The 26,172-nt window shown below is 36.0% G+C and overlaps 1 protein-coding gene and 1 pseudogene across 2 annotated transcripts in view; one reads left to right on the top strand and one right to left on the bottom strand.

Moving 5' to 3' along the window:
- The window catches only part of SCFD1 (sec1 family domain containing 1), a 118,216-nt gene that overhangs the window by 21,219 nt on the left and 70,825 nt on the right, over positions 1-26,172 (top strand). For both annotated transcript variants that reach the window (XM_047075563.1, XM_047075564.1), the window contains exons 8-12: positions 525-580; positions 1,526-1,611; positions 3,708-3,807; positions 22,105-22,244; positions 25,557-25,647. In XM_047075563.1, the coding sequence (XP_046931519.1) occupies positions 525-580; positions 1,526-1,611; positions 3,708-3,807; positions 22,105-22,244; positions 25,557-25,647 (473 nt within the window). The remainder of the gene's footprint in view (positions 1-524; positions 581-1,525; positions 1,612-3,707; positions 3,808-22,104; positions 22,245-25,556; positions 25,648-26,172) is intronic.
- On the bottom strand, positions 12,088-12,883 carry LOC124508878 (MICOS complex subunit MIC27-like; annotated as a pseudogene).

The following is a 26,172-nucleotide window of genomic DNA, read 5'->3' on the forward strand; positions in this document are numbered from 1 at the left end:
AGAGAAGTTAAGAGGTCTAATAGAGTTGATTCAATAATGAACTGAGGCCTTTGAGGAGCTTTTCACGTTACGTGAAGAATATGTTATCTTTAATTTTTTTTTTTTTAGACTGTAATACTTCATTGTTAATTTGTAAAATAAAGAATAATAATAACAAACCACTAAATTAACTAAGCTCTTTTCACTCTTTTCCTTTAAGTCAAATTAAAGTGAATCCTGTGAACAAACTCTTTGAACCTGTCTGTAGGAAGTCATATATTGATTTAGTTAATTCATTGAAAAAAATCTCTGATTGCACCGATTGACCAATGCTATATAAAAAAAATAATCTTTTTTTTTTTTTGACTCCCTGATGTTTCTTTTTTTTTTTTAAACCTTGCTTTTACTCTTGAGATAATAAATCTTCTTATGTTTGTAGCCTGAAATTGTACATACTTCTATTGTATTTTTGATGCTTAGGTGTTTTATAAGTATCCATTTTAATTATTAAGAGCTGAAATCATTGCTAACTATTGTTACAATAGGTGCTGTTCCTATAATCAGATGTTCAAGAGGAACAGCAGCGGAAATGGTAGCAGTGGTGAGTTCATGCAGATATCCATTGGCAATAAATAATAATGTATCAGTTGTTTTCCATAAGTACCTCAAGTGTTTTTGTTAATATTATATGATTACTATGGGTTGTATACTAAATACCAAAAGCAAGTATTTTTATTTTTTAACACTGGAATTCCACAAAAGATAAAAAGTAATCATTGTGTACTTTACATGATGGAGAAAAATGATTTTCTCTGATGTGCTGTTCCAGCTTTTCCTTGTTTACTAAAACGTATATTCGTCTTTCCGCTTTGTGTCTACAAGTAGTATTTTACACAAATTTGATCCCCCAAATCATTTTATATTTAACTTCATTTAGCAAATGTATATTGTCATAACCATTTTTAAAATGAAGTTCATTTTGCTATTTTACTATATTGGAGTAAATTGAGCATTCAAAAATTTGCTTTAAAAATTAAAAAATAAGATTTAGAGAAGTTACAAAACGAATGAAAAGGAAACAAGGTAAGTGGTATTGAAAGATGGAAGATACACTCACCTTGTTTAGTTTTCTTAGCCAAAGTGAATCATTGATTGATGGAGGGCTGCTTTCTTTCACATATCCTGTCTCTATTCTGGAACCTCTTGTGGCGTCACTCTGTGGACACATTCCTTATACAAAGAGTCATGACTGGGGAAAGACGGTGGCTCATTGCAAATTGTTGCTGTACCTAAAGTAAAAATAGTGAATGAAAAGTGATTGGAAGTCAAATCAGGCCTGAGTCACAGTAGAAAAGGCATTGTTCTTTTTAAGTTCAAGTTATGATAATATTGAATAAAGAAGCTAAAATATTTAGATTTTAGAATTGCTGTTTTGTAAAGAAATCCCAAGTTTCTTGATTATGAAACTAAGAACATATTATGATTTTCCTGAACAAAATTCTGTGAAATTGTTTTTTAGAAGTTATTATCAAATTTGATTTTTCAGAAACTAGATAAGAAACTTCGAGAAAATCTCAGAGATGCAAGAAACAGTCTTTTTACAGGTGACACACTTGGAGCTGGCCAATTCAGGTATTATGTTAGTTAATATAGGACTTGAAAAATTTATAGATTTATAGCATTTTTTGGGTTGTTTTCTTATGTTATAAAATACCCTTATACTTGTAATTGAAATTTGTTTCTTTTTAATGAGGTAATCACTGTCACGGTTTTGACTCAGATTGTTCTTGTAATACAAGTGGAATATTTTATTTAATTTACGTTCTGTTGTTAGCATTTTATCTTTTGCATTTTTGTCATCTGTAGGGGAAATTTTTCTCTTTATATGGCTTTGAAGGTCAGAAGCCATTTTATACCGATTATCATTAAGCCTGTTGGTAATAACATTAAAAATAAGTGGAAAACTTGTGATGCTTTTGTATGTCTTGAGCTACCAACTGGTTTCTGTTTTTACCTTGAAATATTTGTTTATTAAAATCAATGGGCAATATTGGTGTAAAGAAGTAGAGAAACCCACACAGATGGCTGAGAATTATTTCAAGGGGAATAGACAATATTTTGGAAAATTAATTCCTACCCCCACTTTTAGGTGAATTAATAAATAAAGCCTGTGAAAATAAACTGATACTTAGAGAGTATAATACCTTCTTGGAATGATAATTCTATGGTAAATTTCCATAGACTTCAAGTTAATTTAGATGGATCCTACGGTCTTATGTACTATTTCTATAATTTGCAGTTTATACTAGCATTGTGTTTCAATTGTTTGTTCGGCTGTCTCGGCTCCTACGTTATTTTAAAATCTTCTGTGATTTCATTGTTGGCTTTAAATATTCTTCAAAATGTTTCTCATTAAAGAGAGCAGAAATGTGAAATTCTCAGCTAATTTTTTTTTTTCAACAGAAGGAACTACTATAGCATATTTTACTTAACAGTTCCCTTCTTACAGTGCTCTTATAAAAGCCTTAGAAACCAATATAAAGGCACTGTTTTATTTTGATAATTTCTAAAAACTTATTTATAATAATATTAATAATAAATAATTTATAACATAGTGGTCATTTTTAATTTGTTGGATGCATTTCTAAATTATTTTAATTAGGAGTCAGTAGCCTTACTGTTGTTAAATACATTTGAATCCATTTGTAGGTTAATGATTCTCCATAAGAATTTGGCAATGTCTGGAGACCTGTTTGGCTTTGACACCTGGGTAAATGCTACTGGAATCTAGTGGGCTACATTATAGGATGCTGCTGAACATCCTACAGTGCACAGAATAAGCCCCAAATCTCACTAGTGCTGAATTAAGAAACTGCCATAGGCAATCCTTCCTTGCCTTTCACCTAGCTCTGGAGTAATAAATGATAGTAGGTGGTAACTTTGCTACTCCTACTTACTTATTGCAGAGTTTTATAATCAGTGCAGTGCATTTATAATCAGTACAGTGTAATGAGTTACTAAAATGGTCAAAGGTCTCTAGCAGGAAAAAACGTGCATAATTAATATAATCAGATAACAGTATCTTGTAAAATTGATGTATACTCTTGATACAGTAGTGCCAAATTGGCAACCAGATGACTTTGTGCCTCACTTTGCTTTAAGTCTGCTTCACATCAATAATATATGAAGTATCTGGTAGGTGAATAATAATATAATTAGGTACCATTGTGGCTTAATGCTTTTAGTTTTATATCTTATAATGGGATAAGGTTTCATAAGGTTCTTCTCTAGAGTCTGCTGTTTTGAATTTGTGTTTACAGAAAAAAAGTTGTAATTTGTTATTTGAAACTGTCAAACATTAGTGTACATTTATAAGATCCTACTCTGTCTTCTAATTTTCCCAGAAACTGACAATAGCTTTCCTTTTTTCCAGAAATGTGAAATACAAATCTGAATAGAAGCAACTTATTCTTACTTTGATAACTATACAATTATTCTGTAAAAGTACTTGTATAGATTTTATCCTTTAAGACAATTCCCTGAGACTTAATAATCTAGCATTATACACAGGCTCTAAGTAGTCCAAAGCATAGAGCAAACTATTATGGAATGTTAGTATTAGCATACTTATTGTTCATATCAGAATGGTATATACTGAAAGGTATTAGAAAAATGGAGATGTATATACTGTTACCAGGAGTTATATAATTTTTTAAATATATTTACAGCTTCCAAAGGCCTTTATTAGTCCTTGTTGACAGAAACATAGATTTGGCAACTCCTTTACACCATACTTGGACATATCAAGCCTTGGTGCATGATGTACTGGTAAGAGGCTAAATATACTACTTTTTACTAAAATGTAGTAACATTCATTGGTCCTTTTAATTTAAAATTAACGTCATGGCTACCAAAACACAGATGAGAAGGATGGAGGTGAGAAATATGAAAGAAAAAGTGACGGGATTTGGTATCACTGGATGTGGATGATGGAGAATAGTGAAGCGTTGAATTTATGATCTTTAAAGTGTAAGATTAATCATTTGTATTGTTGCCAGTGATGGAAAGAAAAGGAATGGAGAAAATGAGTGACTTTTAAAAAAGTTTTCATACAAGTTTTTTCATTTGTTTTTCCCATACTGAGAAAGTAAATAAATAATATGTTTCTCTCTGGGGAGGAAAGCCATAATTTCTCCCTTTTTCCTGGGAATCAGGTAGCCTCATTTTATGGTAAAAAGAAATAGTAATTTTTATATTACACCACATGTTTTCTGAAGTAATTCCATATATTTAAAATCATGTTTGAAACAAAAATCTGTATTTATATGCATACATATATTCATGTATTAAATAGTGTGTATGACATGTGATATACACGGATAAATAAAAGAGCCCCAGCCTTCAAAGGCACTGGGCAGAAAATATGTACACAAATAATTTCCGTGCAAGGCATAATGTAATAAAGCCAGAATAGTCCCCATTTGATAGAAAAATTTAGACCCAAAGTTAAAGAATTTGAACCTAAATCATTTGCTCTGCAAAGACTAGCACTCTAATTTACTAATTTCTGGCCCAGGCCTCTAGGGATTATAGTATATAATAATATCGTTATTGCAAAGAGTTCCTGAAGTGTCATATAGAAAAGAAATGAAAAACATGACAATAGATGGTTTTTTGTTTGGTTTGTTTCCTTAAAACCCATATTCTAGCTATAAGGTTTATTTAAATAAAGTATTTATTTTGAGGGAGAGAAGGAGAGGGAATCCCAAGCAGGCTCCGCACTATCAGTGTGGAGCCCTACACAGAGCTTGATCTCTAGGACCATGAGATCATGACCTGAGCTGAGATCAAGAATCAGACACTTAACCAACTGAGCAACCCAGGTGCCCCTCCTGGGGTCTTGTGTTGTTTTAGACTCTAGGATGAGTGTTGATGTAATAGTAGGCAACTCTGATTCAGTATAGAGGGCAAGAAGAATCAAAGGGACTAATGAATTAAACCCTGAGTAAAGGAACATGGAAGCTAGTTTTAGGAGGTCATGTAAGAGGCTGAAGAAGAATTCAACAACTACTGGAGGGCCTACTCTCTGACAGAATATTTGGGGAAAGATCTAAAGGAGGTAAGGTAGTGAATTAATATCTATATGGGAGAATAGCATTCTAGGCAGAATGATGCCTAGCATGTTTAAAAGATAACAAGGTAGCCAAGATGACCAGAGCAAAGTAAGGCAGGGGGAAAATAGCAAGAGATGAAGTTAAATAGGATATGGGAAACCATGTAGCATAGGACATTATAGACTATTGTAGAGATATTGACTTTCAATTTGAGGGAAATGGGGAGCCACATGCAGTTTTGAGTAAAGGGTGACATCTGATACACATTTTAAGAGTATCACTCTAGCTGCTGTGTTGAAAACACTTTCTTTGGGGGGCATACGAAGAGTCAGGAGACCAGTAGGAAGCTATTGCAGTTATCTTAGCAAGAGATAATGATGGCCTACAACAGGATGGAAATGGTAAGGGTTATGACAATCTTTGGAATGTAGAGCATAGGATTTGCTGATGAATTGGATGTGGGATCTAAGAGAAAGAGAGAAGTCAAAGATAAGTCCAGAGTATTGCTTTTGCAAATGGATAGATGTTATTTATTGAGATAGGAGAGACATGGCAGGAGAAATTTTGGGGGCGAAGATCAGATGTTCAGTTTTAGACATGTTAAATGTGAGATGCCTGTTAAAATATTCAAGCGTAGATATCAAATAAATGTATGAGTGTGGAGTTCAAGAAGAACATCTGGTCTAGAGAAATAAATTTTGGAATAGTCCATATATAGATTTAAAGCCAAGAGATAAAAGGAGATAACTAAGGGGATGAATATAGATAGAAGAATCCAAGAACTGAACTCTGAGGCATTTTTCAACATTTAGAGGTCAAGGTGAAGAATAGGAACTAACAGTATAATGTAGCAAGAACCAACCAGAAGTGAGAGATGAGAACTAGATTTGTGGTGTTTTGGAAGGCAGTGAATTCACTGTTTTCAGAGAGGAGGCAGGAATCAACTTAGACAAATGCTCAGGACTAAGAAGTCACCAATGTGTGTGGCAACATCAAGGTTATTACTAACTGTGGTAAAAGCAGCTTCCATAGTGTAGGGGCAGAACACTGAAGTAGGTTTAAGAGAGATTGAAAGAAGAGACAGAATGAATAGAGACAAACTGAAAGAGTTTTTGCTGTTTAGGAGAATTGAGAAAAGTGGTGATTGCTGCAAAGGTGAGGTAAAAAAACAATTTTTAAATGAGAAAAATTATAATTTTTTTAAATTATATTAAATATTATACATTAAAATTTATAAATTAAAAATTTTTAATGAGAAAAATGCCTCTGTAGGTGGCATTAATGGTCAGGATGAGTATAGACCAGGATTTTTCAACCTTGGCATTGACATTTTGGACCCAATAATTTTTTGTTGTGGAGGGCTGCCCTGTGCATTGTGGGATGTTGAGCAGCATCCTTGGCCTTTACCGTCTAGATGTCAGTAGCACTTTCTCAGTTGTGACAACCAAATGTCTACACACAGTGCCATACCCAGACTAGGAAGAGGTGTAAAACTGCCTCTGAGTGAGAACTGCTGTTATAGACTAATAGCAGGAATTTCAGAGGTGGAGTTGTTTTAGGGAAGAGGACAAGTGAAGAATCTGGGAGTAGCAAGGAAGACCCCTGTCTCAGTCCTGGGTCCAACCAGTTGGAGTTCAGTTAGAGCAAGAAAGTACAGTGGAAGTTTCGAGTAGATGTTCAGAAAAGGAGATTTGGCTGTTGAATGAGTAGGAGTTCCAGAGGGTATGAGAGAATGGTTTCAGGAATTGGTTAAAAGTGAGAGATGGGATCTGAGGGAGGTAGTATAGGGAGCCATACAGAGATGGGCATGATGAGATAGTTTTGATTATCTTAGATTTGGTTGGTGGGTTCCTGGCTTTTGGGTGGGAGCTAAGGGTGGTATAGGTTAGGAGTCATCTCTTCATTCCTGCTGGTTGCATGTGGAGGCTGTATAGAGCATTAAGATACTGCTATTTTTTCTAATGAAAGTACTTGATGCTTTGAGCACAGGAGTTAAGGTATATGTACAAGTAATTGCACTGTGAAGAAATAGGCTTTTATTCCCCTTTGTTGGAAGAGAAAGTTGGGAAACATAACTTAGAGCAGAGCTTTCCTGAAGCCAGATAAGGCTTATACTGGTCTTTGAGGTTTTCAGTGTAGAGTGAAATGAGAATAGAAAGGGCTGTGAATATTAATTTTTTTGTGTGTGCATTACCTTTTATTACCCTTGTATTTTTGTGAGATATATAATGCAGTAATATTTATTTCCTGTTCTTTGGAGTTAAAATAATCCTTTTAAAAATACAAGGTGCTAAAAATAGATGGTAGAGGGTTTGTTTGTTTGGTTGGTTGGTTTTGCTCTCATCTTCAATTCACACAATTAAAAGTTGGCAATCTTGTGTCCGTAAAAATTCAGTTCAAAAAAATATTTTTTAAAATGTTTATTTTTGAGAGAGCACATGAGCCTGAGCAGAGGAGGGGCAGAGAGAGGGGACAGAGGATCTGAAGTGGGCTCTCTGCTCGCAGCAAAAAGCCTGATGTGGGACTTGAACTTATGAACGGTGAGATCATGAGCTGAGCCAAAGTCAGATGCTCAATCGACCACGCGACCCAGGTGTCCCTCAAAAAAATATTTGTAAGTGCCTGTTCCATGCTAGTCACTGGGATATGTGGTAAACAAAGCAGATGTTACCCCCTGATTGCATGGAGGTTGGAGTAATGGATTCCTGTGGACATTTGGGTTATTGTTGGTTTTAGTTTTTGTTACAAATAATAGAACACATCTCTAGTTAACTTTCTTAGGCTAGGTTCTCAGATTCCATATTACCTTTAAACAGTCTTTTCTCAGCATTATTATCAGAACATTTAGGTCTTACGAAAATAGTTTCCTTAAAGAGATTGGTTAAGATAAACTACACAAGTTACACTGACTTAATCCTGTTCGTTAATTTTATTTTTTAATTTAAGATTTTTTTAATTAAAAAAAAAATTAAATTCCAGTACAGTTAACATACAGTGTTAGGGTTTCAGGTGTATAATCTAGTGATTCAGCAATTCTGTATATAACTCACTGCTTGTTAAGAGAAGTGTACCCTTAATCCCCTTCACTTATTTAACCCATCCCCCCTCACCTACGTCTGTTCTGGTTATCGTCTCTTTGTTCGCTATAGTCCAGAGTCTCTTCTTTGGTTTGTCTCTTTTATTTCCTTAGTTCATTTGTTTTGTTTCTTAAATTCCACAGATGAGTGAAAACATATGAAATCATATGTGTTTGAATGCATTCTTTCTCTGACATATTTCACTTAGCACTATGCTCCCTAGATCCATCCATATTGTTGGAGATGCAAGATTTCATTGTTTTTTTATGTTTGTATAATGCTCCATTGTGTGTATATACCATATCTTCTTTATCTGTTCATCTTTTGGCAGACAGCATGTTCTTTCCATAATTTGACTATTGTAAATAATGCTGCAGTAAACATAGCATTGCATATATCCTTTCGAATTAGTGTTTTCATATTCTTCGGTTAAGTACCCATTTGTCCAATTACTGGATCATATGGTAGTTCCTGTTCATTAATTTTAATGCAGTTTCTAAATATGAAAAAACTATAACTGTGATATCATAAATTATGTCATTTTTTTTTTTAGTTAAAACTGCTGCTTTTGAGGTTTCCTTGAAATTTTTAACATTCTTAATAATTATTCCCTTTACCTCCACAAGATGGAGTAAAAGTTCTAGATAGGAACGGTAATCTAAAATTGGAGCTTGCTTTTTATATTAAAAATCTTTGCCTGAAAATCTGGAACACTGATAGTATTTATATATCTAGACCTTGGAAACAACTGAAAAACTCACACAGCTTCCCTGTGTGCCAGAAAGAGTGTGGTCATTTACCATGGGAAATACACTCTTCTAGTGAAAACCTTACAGTGCCCCTTTCCTTTTACTGGGATATAAGAAGCACGATTAATAATTAGTCATGATTCCTTTTTATTATACCCTGGTTGTGGGAAGGGTAGATTTGATTATTCATCTGCAATGAATAGTTACCATTGGGCAAAGGGGGATGGGCATTATTTCATCTTAGTATCTTGTTCTTTACTTGGGCTTTGTTTTTTCATATCTCAGGTGCCCTTTTTGTGTCTTTGGCCCTCTGCTACTGACTTTTATTATTTGAAACATTAAACCACAATTTATACTAATATGTCAAGGGTTTTTTTTCCAATTGAAGAAAGGAAGTGGTTTCTAAATAAGTACTTTTAAAAGATTATTAGAAAAGCATTTTAGAAGCACTCCTTTTTTATTTTTATTTTTTTATTATTTTTTACTTTTTTTTATTTTTTATTTTTTTAATATGAAATTTATTGTCAAATTGGTTTCCACACAACACCCAGTGCTCATCCCAACAGGTGCCCTCCTTAATGCCCATCACCCACTTTCCCCTCCCTCCCACCCCCCATCAACCCTCAGTTGATTCTCAGTTTTTAAGAGTCTCTTATGGTTTGCCTCCTTCCCTTTCTGTAACTTTTTTTTTTCCTTTCCCCTCCGCCATGGTCTTCTGTTAAGTTTCTCAGGATCCATATAAGAGTGAAAACATACGATATCTGTCTTTCTCTGTATGACTTATTTCACTTTGCATAACACTCTCCAGTTCTATCCATGTTGCTACAAAAGGCCATATTTCATTCTTTCTCATTGCCAAGTAGTATTCCATTGTATATATAAACCATATCTTCTTTATATTTGTCAGTTGATGGACATTTAGGCTCTTTCCATAATTTGGCTCTTGTTGAAAGTGCTGCTATAAACATTGGGGTACAAGGGCCCCTATGCATCAGCACTCCTGTATCCCTTGGGTAAATTCCTAGCAGTGCTATTGCTGGGTCATCGGGTAGATCTATTTTTAATTTTTTGAGGAACCTCCACACTGTTTTCCAGAGCGGCTGCACCAGTGTGCATTCCCACCAACAGTGCAAGAGGGTTCCCATTTCTTGACATCCTCGCCAGCATCTATAGTCTCCTGATTTGTTCATTTTAGACACTCTGACTGGCATGAGGTGATATCTCAGTGTGGTTTTGATTTGTATTTCCCTGATGAGGAGTGACGTTGAACATCTTTTCATGTGCCTGTTGGCCATCTGAGTGCCTTCTTTAGAAAAGTGTCTATTCATGTCTTCTGCCCATTTCTTCACTGGATTATTTGTTTTTCAGGTGTGGAGTTTGGTGAGTTCTTTATAGATTTTGGATACTAGCCCTTTATCCGATATGTCATTTGCAAATATCTTTTCCCATTCCGTTGGTTGCCTTTAGTTCTGTTGATTGTTTCCTTTACAGTACAGAAGATTTTTACTTTCCTGAGGTCCCAGTAGTTCATTTTTGCTTTTAAGTCCCTTGCCTTTGGAGATGTGTCAAGTAAGAAATTGCGGCTGAGGTCAGAGAGGTTTTTTCCTGCTTTCTTCTCTAGGTTTTGATGCTTTCCTGTGTCACATTCAGGTCCTTCATCCATTTTGAGTTTATTTTTGTGAATGGTGTAAGAAAGTGGTCTAGTTTCATTCTTCTGCATGTTGCTGTCCATTCTGCCAGCACCATTTATTAAAGTGACTTTTTTCCATTGGATACTCCTTCCTGCTTTGTCAAAGGTTAGTTGGCCCTACATTTGTGGGTCCAATTCTGGAGTCTCTATTCCATTGGTCTATGTGTCTGTTTCTGTGCCAATACCATGCTGTCTTGATGATTACAGCTTTGTAGTAGAGGCTAAAGTCTGGGATTGTGATGCCTCCCACTTCGGTCTTCTTCAATTATTACTTTGGCTATTCTGAGTCTTCTGTGGTTCCATACAAATTTTAGGATTGCTTGTTCTAGCTTCGAGAAGAATGCTGGTGCAATTTTGATTGGGATTGCATTGAATGTGTAGATTGCTTTGGGTAGTACTGATATTTTGACAATATTTATTCTTCCAATCCATGAGCACGGAATGTTTTTTTCATTTCTTTGTATCTTCTTCATTTTTCTTCATAAGCTTTCTATAGTTTTCAGCATACAGATCTTTTACATCTTTTGGTTAGGTTTATTCCTAGGTGTTTTATGCTTCTTGGTGCAATTGTGAATGGGATCAGTTTCTTTATTTGTCTTTCTTTTGCTTCATTGTTAGCGTATAAGAATGCAACTGATTTCTGTATATTAATTTTGTATCCTGCGATTTTGCTGAATTCATGTATCAGTTCTAGCAGATTTTTGGTGGTCTGTCGGGTTTTCCATGTATAGTATCATGTCATCTGCAAATAGCGAAAGCTTGACTTCATCTTTGCCAATTTTGATGCCTTTGATTTCCTTTTGTTGTCTGATTGCTGATGCTAGAACTTCCAATACTGTTTTAAACAACAGCGGTGAGAGTGGACATCCCTGTCGTGTTCCTGATCTCAGGGGGAAAGCTCTCAGGTTTTCCCCATTGAGGATATTAGCTGTGGGCTTTTCATAAATGGATTTATGGTGTTTAAGTATGTTCTTTCTATCCCAACTTTCTTGAAGGTTTTTATTTTTTTTTTGTCATAAAATATGGATATTTTATTTCAGCTCTGGGAAATGAAAAAGTGGGGAACACATCCTTCTACCCAACATTCTAATTTAGCTGACATTAGTTTCAAAAAGGTAAAGCAAATATGTATGTGTATCTGTATGAATATTTTTATGCCCACATATTTGCTCAGATTTTAGTCTCATCAGTGTTTATATATTTAGTCTATTTTTGGTTTTTTTTATAAACACCGCTAAAAATCATTAAATGCATCCCAGTACTTCCAATTCTGCCTCTTCGTCAGTCATTTAATATTGTTTGAATTGAATTCAGTTTGTGTTTTAATCACTTATGTGATTAGTCAAACTGTACATTACATTAGAAGATGTAAGGGAAAAACTTGGTTTAGGTTATTCTATGTATCAGTTACCCTTTACATGATTTTTTCATCATTATTTTCAACTTCACACATCTTGTAGTTCTCTATGCAAACTATTTCAGCTTCTAGTACTGTACATATCTATGTCTTCTGCATGGGACTGCCCATGATCCATGAGCTTGGGGTCAGGCATAAACTGTGTAGCACCTGAGGTAGATTCTGATTTTGTCTTTGTTTCAAAGATGAGTTCTGTTGGTAAAAGCACTCAAAGATTCAGGTTGTGAGTTTTTGCGGATATTTCTATTTCACCAGAGTTTTCTTAGTTTTTTCTTTAGGTTTAGGGAGTGATTCTTTTTTGTTGTTTTTGTCCACAATGATTTAACTGCTTCATAAATTTGCTGGTTTGTAGTATATGCCTTTTTCCCAGTTACCTTGGCAGTTATTACTGACTGAACTGGGTAGCAAACAGTTGCTACAGTGGCCAGTCCCAGAGGATAAGCAATTTTCTTAAACCTAGAACCTTTTCTTCCTGAAAACAAGCCTGCTAATCCTGAAACTGTAATCACTCCAGTTTTTGGAAGAAAATCTCTAGGTGGATTCTTCAGATAGACATAAACATCTTTTCCAAATTGTACTGTATCCATTATCCCATTTTTCACAAAGACATAAACACCCTTGCACCAGCCAATATAATGACCAGTTGTTTTGCAGATGGATGCAAAGCCTATTTGTAAATGACCAGGCTGCTCTTTGACATATTTAGACTGCAGAGGTGGTGTGGTATATATGGGGAGCTGCTCTGGTTTTACTAGCTGCTTTTTCAGTTCTTCTTCTTTGGCTGCATGTACACTTACAGATGCACATATCAGACCTGCAGGTATGGTTGTCAGTTTTCCCATCGTAACAGCCGCCATACCTGTGACCTTCTCCATGTAAGTTTTCATATGGTGGGCAGAGAGGGACCAAACAGTTCAACTCTCTCTCGAGGGTTTTTATTAAGAAAGGATGCTGAATTTTGTCAAATGCTTTTCTGCATCAGTTGACAGGATTATATTGTTCTTATCTTTTCTTTTATTAATGTGATGTATCACATTGATTGATTTGCGAATATTGAACCAGCCCTGCAGCCCAGGAATGAATCCCACTTGATCATGGTGATTAATTCTTTTTATATGCTGTTGAATTAGATTTGTTAGTATCTTGTTGAGAATTTTTGCATCCATATTCATCATGGATATTGGCCTGTAGTTCCCTTTTTTTGCTGGGTCTCTGTCTGGGTTGGGAATCAAAGTAATGCTGGCTTCATAGAATGAGTCTGGAAGTTTTCCTTCCCTTTCTATTTTTTGGAACAGCTTAAGAAGGAAAGGTTTTATCTCTGCTTTAAATGTCTGGTAGAATTCCCCAGGGAAGCCATCTGGTCCTAGACTCTTATTTGTTGGGAGATTTTTGATAACTGATTGAATTTCTTCGCTGGTTATGGGTCTGTTCAAGTTTTCTATTTCTCCCTGTTTGAGTTTTGGAAGTGTGTGGGTGCTTCTTCCAGGTTGTCCAGTTTGTTGGCGTATAAGTATTTATAGTATTCCCTGATAATTGCTTGTATTTCTGAGGTATTGGTTGCAATAATTCCATTTTTATTCATGATTTTATCTATTTGGGTCCTCTCCCTTTTCTTTTTTGAGAAGCCTGGCTAGAGGTTTATCCATTTTATTTATTTTTTCAAAAATAACTCTTGGTTTCATTGATCTGCTGTACTATTTTTTTAGATTCTATATTATTTATTTCTGCTCTGATCTTTATTATTTCTCTTCTGCTGGGTTTGGAGTGTCTTTGCTGTTCTGCTTCTGTTTCCTTTAGGTGTGCTATTAGATTTTGTATTTGGTATTTTTATTGTTTCTTGAGATAGGTTTGGACTACAATGTATTTTCCTCTCAGGACTGCCTTCGCTGCATCCCAAAGCATTTGAATTGTTGTATTTTCATTTTCATTTGTTTCCATGTATTTTTTGATTTCCTCTCTAATTGCCTGGTTGACCCATTCATTCTTTAGTAGGGTGTTCTTTAACCTCCATGCTTTTTTGGAGATTTTCCAGACTTTTTCCTGTGGTTGATTTCAAGTTTCATAGCATTGTGGTCTGAAAGTGTGCATGGTATGATCTCAATTCTTTTATACTTAGGAAGAGCTGTTTTGTGACCCAGTATGTGATCTATCTTGGAGAATGTTCCATGTGCGCTCGAGAAGAAAGTATATTCTGTTGCTTTGGGATGCAGTGTTCTAATATATCTGTCAAGTCCATCTGATCCAATATATCATTCAGGGTTCTTGTTTCTTTATTGATCCTGTGTCTAGATGATCTATGCATTGTTGTAAGTGGAGTATTAAAGTCCCCTGCAATTACCACATTCTTATCAGTAAGGTTGCTTATGTTTGTGATTGTTTTATACATTTGGTGGCTTCCATATTTGGTGCATAGACATTTATAATTGTTAGCTCTTCCTGATGGATAGACCCTGTAATTATTATATAATACCCTTCTTCATCTCTTGTTACAGCCTTTAATTTAAAGTCTAGTTTGTCTGATATAAGTATGGCTACTCCAGCTTTCATTTGACTTCCAGTAGCATGGTAGATAGTTCTCCATCCCCTCACTTTCAATCTGAAGGTGTCCTCAGGTCTAAAATGAGTCTCTTGTAGACAACAAATAGATGGGTCTTGTTTTTTTATCCATTCTGATACCCTGTATCTTTTGGTTGGAGCATTTAGTCCATTTACAAAGATAGGTTTTAGAGTCATTGGGATATCTGTAAGCTTTTATACTTGTAGTAGTGTCTCTGGTACTTTGTGGTCCTTGCAGCATTTCACTCACAAAGTCCCCCTTAGCATCTCTTATAGGGCTGATTTAGTGGTGATGAATTACTTCAGTTTTTGTTTGTTTGGGAAGACCTTTATCTCTCCTTCTATTCTAAATGACAGACTTGCTGGATAAAGGATTCTCAGCTGCATATTTTTTCTGTTCATCACATTGAAGATTTCCTGCCATTCCTTTCTGGCCTGCCAAGTTTCAGTAGATAGGTCTAAGGCTACTCTTATGGGTCTACCTGCTATGGCTGCCTCCATTTTATTTTGCACCTCATAGCATTTTTTAATTCATCATGACTATTTTTTAGTCCCTTGATCTCTGTAGCAATAGATTCTCTGCTGTCCTCTATGCTTTTTTCAAGCCCAGCAATTAATTTTATGACTATTATTCTAAATCCTTGTTCTGTTATATTGCTTAAATCGGTTTTGATCAATTCATTAGCTGTCACTACTTTCTGGAGTTTCTTTTGAGGAAAATTCTTCCGTTTCGTCATTTTGGCTAGTTTTCTGTCTCTTACGTGTTTTAAAAGCTTGTGTGCTGTGCACCTGTGAGCACAGCTGTATTAAAGGAGGGTCATATGCTGTCCAGGGCCTGGCCCTTCAGGACGTGTTTTTTGGGGGATTGTTACTTGCTCTCTGTGTTTGTGACTTTGGTTATTTTATTACCCTACTCATAGTAATATTTTGTACCCTCCACGAGGTGTGCTTTGATTTGTTCCTTGGAGTAGCCCTGTAAAGGAAAACAGGTAGACAAACAGGAGACAAAAACACACAAACACACAAATTACACAAACAAACAAAAACCTAAAGACTAAAACCAAAAAACCCAAAAACACCAACTACAAGTAAAGAAGAGGGTGGAGGCGGTGCTGATGGAAGAGCATATACAAAGAAAGAAATGACAGAAGTGGGGGGAAGGGGGGGTGATGGGGGGTGGGGAGAAAAAATAAACATTGATTAGGCAGAGAGACTAAAAGGCTTAATCCAGAGAGAGAAAGGAAAATAAAGAAGGAGGTGGGGAAAACGAAATGAAAATCAAATTACCCAGAGAAACTATATGACTTGATTATTCCAGAGAGAGAGAGAGAGAGAGGAGTGTAAAGAAGGAGGTGTAGAACATGTATCAAGACAGTGGATTAAATATGCCTGTTGAGACAGACCAATAACCAGAGTAGCCAGCCTAGGGGAGGGAAGAGATAAGGAGGAGGAATGGGGGAGGTGGAGGGTGGAGAATAGATTTATATATCCAGAATTGACCTAGAGTTAATCTGGGTCAATGCTGCAGTGCTTGTAGGTAGTTGCTGTCCACAGGGTCTGTGCCACTCTGGTGGATGTGCAGTTACCCAGTACGAGGGGGCATTGTTTGGCGTTTTCTGGACCCACGTCCATTATGGGCCAAGGGAGTGATCCCTGAGGCCCTGCCTTGGAGTAGTGGTGGGTGGGAATGATCTCCCAGTGTCTTCTCCACGGAGCCAGACCTGGTGGACTCCGTTGGAGTCATCCGCACTGTGCTGCGGGGGCGGTCCTTCTTGCTCCACCAACTCCCATGACCCTGCACTTGGCTAGGATTCAGAGTCCTGCTCCATGAGCTCTGGCGCTGGGGAAGCGCCTCTCAATGTGGCGTTACCATGTAACGCCAGACAGCTGGCTTTGTCTGTGCTGCCACACTACAGGGAGGACCGACTTCTCCTATTGAGGATTGAGAGCCGCTGCCCTCACTGTGAGCCCCGGGGTGGCGGACGCAGGCAGGCTTTGTCTTTTCCCACAGCACTTCAGGGAAACGGCCACCTTATTCTCCTGCAGTCTGCACCCTCGGCCCAGCCACCATGCCTGGGGGTAGTAGACGCAGGCAGGTTCTGTGCTATCATGCAGCCTTCCAGGGAGGGAACCACTTTCGCCAGCTGTGGACTGAGCTGACCTACAGCCGCACCTAGGCCTGGCTCCCCTCCTCCCCAGGTGCACAAACAGGGAGCCGGCCCCAGTCCGAAGAAAGGCCTGCAGTTAGAGATCAGATCCCTCTCAGTCTCAGTGCAGGGTCTTTCTCCTGTCCAGCTCTGTCCTGCACTTCCCGAGCCACTCTTTCTCTTCCCTTTGTCTTTCCACAGAAGACGGTTCCTCCCCTCCGTGTCCACACGGCCTTTTTTATCTCCCCCAGTTTGCAATTACCCACCTATCTTTTTTCCAGCTTTCCCATTTTCTTCCTAGTAGATTCAGTCTCTTTTCCTCCCAGGCTCTGGTGTTCAAGGTCCTTTGGCTTCTACACTTGTTTGTTTAAGAGACACAGGACGTATGGATCCCCCTACTTCACCATGTTGGCCCCCTCAATTCAAAGCACTCCTGTTTTTTAAAGATGTGTGATTACAGTATATTGGATCCTAAGTGTAGTTCAAAGTTTTATGCTTTGAAGATTGATGCTCTGTTGATCCTGTAGTCTTTATTAACACAAAACCCCTTGGACAACACTGTATTGGACTAGTTTGAGGCATTTGCCTAAAAGTCAAGTATGATGTAAACTTCTACTCCCTTAATCTAAGTTGTTCATAGGAAGCTCCTGATAAAAGTGTGTAGACTACATAAAAGCCAAGAAAACAACGTTGACTTCATTCATTTTTTAAAATGGTATTGTTTCATTGTATTTCCATATTCATTGCTATTTCTGAGCTTGAATTAAAATGTTATTTAAGGGAGGGGCTCCTGGGTGGCTTAGTTGGTTAAGCGTCTCATTCTTTTTTTAGTGCTCTGACTTTATTTATTTATTTTGAAAGAGAGAAAGCGCATGTGCTAGCAGGGGAGGGGCAGAGACAGAGGGAGAGAGAGAATCCTAAGCAGCCTCCATGCTGTCAGTGCAGAACTCAACATGGGGCTTGATCTCACAAACAATGAGATCATGACCTGAGCCAAAACCAAGAGTTACATGCTTAACTGACTGAGTCACCCAGATGCACCCCAAACATCTAAGTCTTGATTTCAGCTCAGGTTATGATCTCACAGCTGGTGAATTCAGGTCCCACATTGAGCTCCGTGCCATCAGCATGGAGCCTGCTTAGGATTCTTTCTCTAGCCCTCCCTCTCTGCCCCTCCCATGCTCTCTCTTCTCTCTCAAAATAAATAAATAAACTTAAAAAATGTTTATTTAAGGGAAAGAAGAGTATATGTTACTTGCCATATACTAATCTAGCATTAGGTTGCTACCATTTTTTCCCCCTTATATCCCACTTGCTTAGTATGTAGGATTTTGAGATTTTTATCTATGTTTATGATGCAGCATTGTATAGAGATTTTCTTTTTAAATTAAATGATTCTTAGAAGTATTCCAAGTTAGATTTTTCCTTCCTTTTTTCTTAATGTCTTCACATATTTTTCTTTTCTCTTCCTTTTATCATTGACCAAAGTTCAGGGTTTCTAAAACAGTGCTTTCTCAAAGAAATAAAGTGTGAACTACAGATGAAATTTTAGATTTTCCCATAGCCACATTAAAAACATAAAAAGGAACAGATGAAATTTATTTTAATATATTTTATATAACTCTATAAATCAAATTATTGGCATTTTAACACATCAATTTAAAACTAATTATTTTATATTCTCTTTATATATTAAGTCTTAAAAATTTGGTGTATGTTGTACTTATATCACATCTCAATTCTGACTAGTTACTTTCCAGATAATCAGTGGCCACATGTGACCAGTATCAACTGTATTGGACATCCTGTTTCTAAATCATTATGTCTCAAGTTCTTTGCTAGTTTAGAGAATGAATAAATTGGAAATGTCTGCATATAGTCAGCAGTGTATCTGTAGGGGCTTTTTTAGCCCATGATTCCTAGAGTAATAAGGAATTTTGCTTTAATAAGAATGAACTAGCTTATCAGAGTGTTACTGACATTGCTGAATCTGTACAGAATACCTTGGCATCTGAATTAGGATATGTTGGGTAGTGCTGTTCAATATAAAAGAACCCTTGAACCTCCGTGTATTAAAATAACATATCTATATTCACAGTATTCTTTGTTTCTTGTCCAATGTGGATGGGCAAGGAGAAACTCTTATTTTTCATAATCACTCCCAAATTAAGGGTGATGAGGCCCCATCTCAACACGTACTTTCACAATCACTGTGTCAAGGGGCAAAAATTTGCAGGTTGTATTCATTGTTATGGATAAAATTTTAAGATTTTTTTAGGCAATATTTCATATAAAAAGACAAAGTTACAGGGTGCTATAATGAACCTCCATTTGCATCACTCAGTTTCCCAGGCAATATGCATCTTATCTCAGGCATTATATGATCTATGCATACATACTGCAGCATTTATCTTTAAAGAAGGACCATAATTTTATTATCATACCTAACAAAATTAACAATTATTCTTTGGTAGTGTCTCATATTATCTCTGTATTCAGCATTTCCTAATTGTTTCAAAGACGCATCTTTACAATTGGTTTGTTGAAACAGGGATCCAAACAGTATCTGTACATTGCATTGGTTGATATATCTTTAAGTTTCTCAATTTATAGTAATTCCTCTGTTTCCATTCCTTTTTTATTGCCGTTTTTTGGTTGAAGGAATAGGAATCGTTTTCTAAAGAATTTCCTACGTTTCTCTGTTTGGTTGACTGTATTCTTGTGGGACGCAATTTGACATGGTTCTCTATCCCCAGTATTTTCTGTAAAATGATCTAGACACTTGATTAGATTTGTCTCAATTCTTTGACAAAATAAAAGTTACTTTTATTTTACTTTGCTGTTTTCTCATGTGAATATAAATCTTAGCTCTGTATAAATGGATGTCACCTATTTCATCAAAATGTAATTTTGTTAACATTAGCTCTGTTTGGGTCTACTGGTCTACTTTAACTTGTAAAAGGAAACCAATACTGCTGAAGACTTACCCATGTTATTAGCACTTCTCAGTGTTATTTATTTATAACCCGTGATTGGGGACACCATTGTCCAGTCTTCTAAGTCAAGAAAGTATGAATATCAGAGGGAACAGTTTCGACTGTGCCTGTTAAAACTAATTCTGTTGTCTTGTATTTGTGTATAAATATTCAGTTTCTTTAATATGACTAAGTACAGCACAGAATGTTCTAATTTCCCAGTTTTGAAGACCAAAATTTTTCTTATTTGCCTGGCTGTTAATGCAAACAATGGAAGTGTTCTTGCCATTATTATGTTATTTCTCAAAACACAGTTGCAGGGTATGGTTTAATGTACTAGACTAGACTTGACCTACTTTTATCAAGAGGAAATTAGGTTAGAATGACTAAAATTAACAACTCAGGAAGCAACAGATGTTGGTGAAGATGAGAAAGGGGGACCCTTTCGTACTGCTAGTGGGAATGCTAACTGTTGCAGCCACTCTAGAAAACAGTATGGAGATTCCCCTAAAAATTAAAAATAGAACCACCCTATGACCTGGCAGTTGGACTACTAGGTATTTATCCAAAGGATGCAAAAATGCTAATTCAAAGGGGCACATGCATCACGATGTTTATAGCAGCACTATTGACAATAGCCAAATTATACACACATACACACACACACACAATGGAATATTACTCAGCAGTCAAAAAGAATGAAATCTTGCCATTTGCAGCAACATGGATGGAACTAGAGTGTATTATGCTCAGTGAAAGAAGTCAGTCACAGAGAGACAAACATGATTTCACTCATACGTGGAATTTAAGATGCAAAACAGACGAACATAAGGGAAGAGAAGCAAAAATAATACAAAAACAGAGGGACACAAACCATAAGAGATTCTTAAATACAGAGAACAATCTGAAGGTTTCTAGAGGGGTGTTCGGTGGGGGAATGGGCCAAATGGGTGATGGGCGTTAAGGAGCGCACTTGGGATGAACACTGGGTGCTGTATGTAAGTGATGAATCACTAAATTCTACTCTTAAAATCATTATTACACTGTTACCTAACTTGGATTTAAATTTAGAAAAATAATAAAAGAGGAGATTAAGTTACAATCAGTATTTAATCTGCTAGGACCTAGAAGTTTAATTATTAATTAAAAACTTCTAGGGGTGCCTGGGTGGTTCAGCGGTTAAGCATCTGACTTGGGCTCAGGTTACGATCTCACAGTTCCCAGGTTCAAGCCCCATGTCGGGCTCTGTGCTAACAGCCCAGAGCCTGGAGCCTGCTTTGGATTCTGTATCTCTCTCGCTCTCTCTACCTCTGCCCCTCCCCTGCTGGTGCGCTCTCTCTCTCGCTCTCTCTCTCTCTCTCTCTCTCAAAAATAAATATTAAAAAAAAAAACCCTTCTATCTTAGAACTAAGATGATAATGTAGTCATATTAGATAATTTCTCCACATAATTTCTTTTTTTGCTCGTCATTCATTTACTCATTTACTGATGGCCATATTTTGTCTTTGGCTCACTATTCTTCAGAGTAGAGTTGAACCATAAAATACTGTTATTACACGAAGGAATTCCCTGGGTCTAATGCAAGAAGGAAGGGAAAGGATAGAAAAAATACTCACTTTCTAAAAGTTTAAAAATTATATTTAAGACTATGTTTGTTACTAGAAACAGGCATTAGGAGGCCTGTTTAAATAAATGGATTATGTCCAAATGTTGGACTCCTATACAACCATGATAAAGATGAGGTAGATGTAAATACAGAGGTAGAGAAAAAACTCTAAAATACATTATTGGGGCGCGTGGGTGGCTCAGTTGGTTAAGCATCTGACACTTGATTTCGGCTCAGATTATTAACTCACAGCTCATGAGACTGAGTCCCATTTTGGGCTGTATGTTGGCAGCACAAAGCCTGCTTGGGATTCTCTTTCTCCCCCTCTCTCTGCCCTTCCCCCATGTGTGCTCACACACGCTGTCTCTTTCACAGTAAATAAACTTAAAAAAAAGAATATGTTATTTAAAAAAAAATAAAATACTTTGTTAAGTGAGAAAAGCAAGGTACAAAATATGCATAATGTAATCTAACTCTTTAAAATTAAAAGGATATGTCTATGCTGCCATATGCAAAAATATTTTTCTAGGAGGATACACAACCTTAACATGATTTTTATATATTTTTTTAAGTTTTAATCATTTGCATCTACTATTTTAATTAAAATACATAAACATTTGAAAGTACATTTTGTGTAACAAAACATTAGAAAGAGGTCTTTAAATTTCAGATGTGTATTTTGTCCTTATTAGAAATATTAGAAAAGACAGCAAGAATCTGTTGATTATGTTCCTCATTGTAGGAAATGTTATGGTTCTTAAATTGTTACTTAAAAAAAGATCACTTTTTCCTAGGATTTCCATTTAAACAGAGTTAATTTGGAAGAATCTTCAGGAGTAGAAAATTCTCCAGCTGGTGCTCGACCAAAGAGAAAAAACAAGAAGTCTTATGATTTAACTCCAGTTGATAAATTTTGGCAGAAACATAAAGGAAGGTAAGTAAGAAAAGTATCAGTAAGTGAAAGATTCACCCCTTAAAAATAAATGAATATGTCATATGACAATGAATTTGATTAAAAAAATCAAAAAGATAATAGTGGTTCATCTACACAAGAGGTAGCCATAACTAAATAGTCTGTAGAGATGTCTTTATTGCTTGATTTCTTCCTGATTCCTATGTTGTTTTTTGTTGGTTGTTTTTTAGGGGCCACTTGCGTGTTGATTAAAACCATACTATATGATTTGGTAGATTTTATAGGTAGTTTTTTTTAATTGTGTTGCTATCCATTGACCCTCTACAAGACCATTTCTGTCTTTCATTAAAGTAGGTTTTTGTGACAGGAAAACATTGAAGTGTAATTTTCCCTCTTTGTTCCGTATCTGCCTTCATACAAACACAGTTTTAGATAACTGTGGAGAGAGAATAGCTAAGCCTGAAAATCAGATTTGTTTAAAGCACATTAGAAATAATAATTTGCTTTGTGATTTATTGTAGGCAGATATATAGATCCCATGTGTTGCTATGTCCCTTTAAAGTTTAGGGTATTTAATGGCCTCATTAATTGTTATAAAAGTTATCTAGTGGTCCTTATGGCTAGGGAACTCATTCTAAACAAACTAACCAAAAATATCCTTTTTCTCTGAGAAAAAGAATGCTGCTCATCAACAATTACAGAAGTATAATGTTATTTATTATTACTATTATTTTGAGTATTTCAAGCATTACTGTACCTATATATGTGTCCATGTTCGTGATATGGCTATTCCTTTTGGCCTCATTTATGTTTAAAGAGAAGTAAAATAATAGGATTGATTCAATCAGCTGGATTTTTTGTGTGCTTTATCTATTTATAACTTTTTTTTTTTTTTTTTTAACACTGGAAAGTCACATTGCTTATAACAAGGAATTTTATTTTCTCTGCAAAGAAAAGTCACGGTTTTCCTCTTTCTGCTGTGGCAGTTTAGGTACTAATATGATTGATTTTATTTATTTTTATTTTTTATTTTTTAATATAATTTATTGTCAAATGGCCTTCCTTCCATACAACACCCAGTGCTCATCCCAACAGGTGCCTTCCTCATTGCCCATCACCCACTTTCCCTGCTCCCCCAACCCTCTCAACCCTCAGTTTGTTCTGTGTATTTATGAGTCTCTTATGGTTTGCCTCCCTCCCTCTCTGTTTGTAACTTTTTTTCCCTCTTCACCTCCCCCATGGTCTCCTGTTAAGTTTCTTAAGATCCACATATGAGTGAAAACATATGGTATCTGTCTTTCTCTGACTGACTTATTTCACTTAGCCTAATACTATTATAATTGATTTTAAATGATTTTCTTCTCTTTAGAATTCCATAGTCTGTATTTTTTTCCATAGTGGCAAAGAACAAGAAATTACATTTACGTTATTTATAGAGTATGCAGAGTATTTGAAAGTTAACTTGAAGATAAACACTTTTGGGGGGGCGACTGGGTGACTCAGTCAGTTGAGCATCTGACTCCTGATTTCTGCTCAGGTCATGATCTCACAGTTCGTGAGATAGAGCCCCGTGTCAGCTCTTTGCTGACAGCTTGGAGCCTGCTTGGGATTCTTTCTCTCCCTCTCTCTGCCATTTCCACGCTGTATCTCACTCTCTCTCTCAAAATAAATAAATAAACTTTAAAAAAAGATTCACATTTTCTAATAGAAAAAAGCTTAAGAAAAAAATGTCTTCATTCAAATATGGAAGATTTGACTATTTTCTTTAGACTATATATTTAGGAACAATCTAAGAAGTCAGTTGAATAGTAAGATATTTAATTCTTTGTAAGTAATTGTAGCCCTGAATAACTCTCACTCTAAAGATTGTACTACAATATTAGAGAAATACAGTAATAGTAATGTATGTGCAAAGATACTGGGAGATTGTGTAGAATAAAAGAAGTAACTTAAATCTTTCTGAGCTTCATTTTCCTCATCAGTAAAATGTAGGGATGATAATTCTACGAATCTATTGCCCTATTTCAGAGGGTTGTTATGAAGACAAAGTGAAAAATATAAAGAAGTAACTTGCCCAGAGTCATCTAGTTATCATTGGTAAAAACAAGAATAAAGGCCAGTCCTGGCAGATCCCAAAGGTCCTGGTCTTAATTATTAATAGTATGTACCTCACCAAGACCGTGGTTAGATTAGATGAGAAATTGAGACAGATTTTTAGCATTGTGTTTGGCATAGAGTGAGCACCCTGTAAATGTAAGCAGTTATTGTTTGTTAGTCCTAAGACTAGAAGATACTGGAGATTTCAGGATTATCTACTTCAGCCAGCACATTTAAACATGCTCAGTGCTATATTCTGCCAGCATAGTCTGCTGAAGCTGAGGTTTATGCCTACAGTTGTCATGTAAAACTGGACTGTTTTCCTCAAAATCCTTTCAGGGACTTCTGCCATTTCTCTCAGTCTCCATTGGGTGAAATGTGCTGATTGTGAATGGAGTGTTACCAGGTGTCAGGGCAAAGTGCTTTTGTTTTATTGCTATTCATTGTCTTTTCTTTTTTGAAGGAAGCAAAGCTTCTGGCCTCTGCTAAAGCTGTAGATGAAAATTATTTACATTAGGGACTATTTCATGGTCAACCACACATTCGTTTAGAATTATTCAAGATTAGTGCCACGTGAAACTGTTCCAACCAAAGCTGCTCAATGATTGCAGATCACTTGTGTCCTAAGTCTACGGATATTACTGCTAAACCTCATTTGCCTGGAAGAAGACATCCCACATTAGAACAGCAAAACTGTGGCCTGTATTCTGTTTTTACTAACAGTGTTCTAAGATATTAAGCTTACAGAATTAAAAGACCTTTTTTCACAATTACCTGAATGTAATATTTTTTAAATGCCATGTTTGTAGTTATATGAACCCTTTGATAATCTGTGTTAATTTGGTTAGTAATATTTAATTGATGTTTGGTATACCATGACTCCTCTTCTTTGTTTTTCAGTCACTTAAATATTTTACTTTTTTTCCTAACAGCATATAGGTGAAGAAAAATATGATATGGCTAATGAAAATAATAGAAAAAAATTTAAATGTCCTTAAATGTAGAAGTATTATGATATGCATTTTAAAGAAGTAGTATTTATAATATAGATACTAGAAGGATATAGTTGGATTTATGCTAAGTGTTTTCTGCCTATGTTATATATAAAAAATATTCAAATCCAAATAGGTACATTTAAAATAAAAATAAATCCTCATGGTATATATTTCAGAATTCATACAAAAAGGAATATTTTAATGTCATAATCATAGTTCATCTTGTTCATTACTGTTTCAGTCCATTCCCAGAAGTTGCAGAATCAGTTCAGCAAGAACTAGAATCTTACCGAGCACAGGAAGATGAGGTTAAACGACTTAAAAGCATTATGGTAAGATTCTGTTTGCTGTCTTAGAATTATACAAAAGTAGAAGGACATCTGGAGGGAGGAAGAGGTTAACTTTTTTGTTCCTTATGAAAATTTGAGCCATTCATTGTTTTAATAACAAAAAAAGTATTGTCAACTTACATAAATTATCTCTTAAAAAAGAAATGTAAATACTGAGAAGAGCAAAATTTTTTCAAAGAATAATCTGTATTTATAATCTGAAAAAATATATAATGTGGCTTCATGTTAGAGGTCTGTGTTCCAGCGCTGCACACTCTAACTGTACTGTGATACACTCAGCATGTGGCCATACTGTTTATTACTGTGTGACCAGTGCCAAGCTTCTGCGCTTATTTCCTTATCTGAAAATACTCGGTGCTGCTCGGTGGTCATCCCACCATTTATATTAGACTGGTGGTACCTAGAACTCTAATGTAACTATTAGAGATGGGTGTTTGTTCCTTAGAGGAGAAGAATCGTCACTCTGGGTGACTCAGATCTTAGTGTTTATCCGTAATCTGAGGAATA

The sequence above is a fragment of the Lynx rufus genome, unplaced genomic scaffold (assembly GCF_022079265.1).
Source record: "Lynx rufus isolate CCGP_SWC_20201006 ecotype Redwood Valley unplaced genomic scaffold, mLynRuf1.p SCAF_13, whole genome shotgun sequence".
NCBI lineage: Eukaryota > Metazoa > Chordata > Mammalia > Carnivora > Felidae > Lynx > Lynx rufus.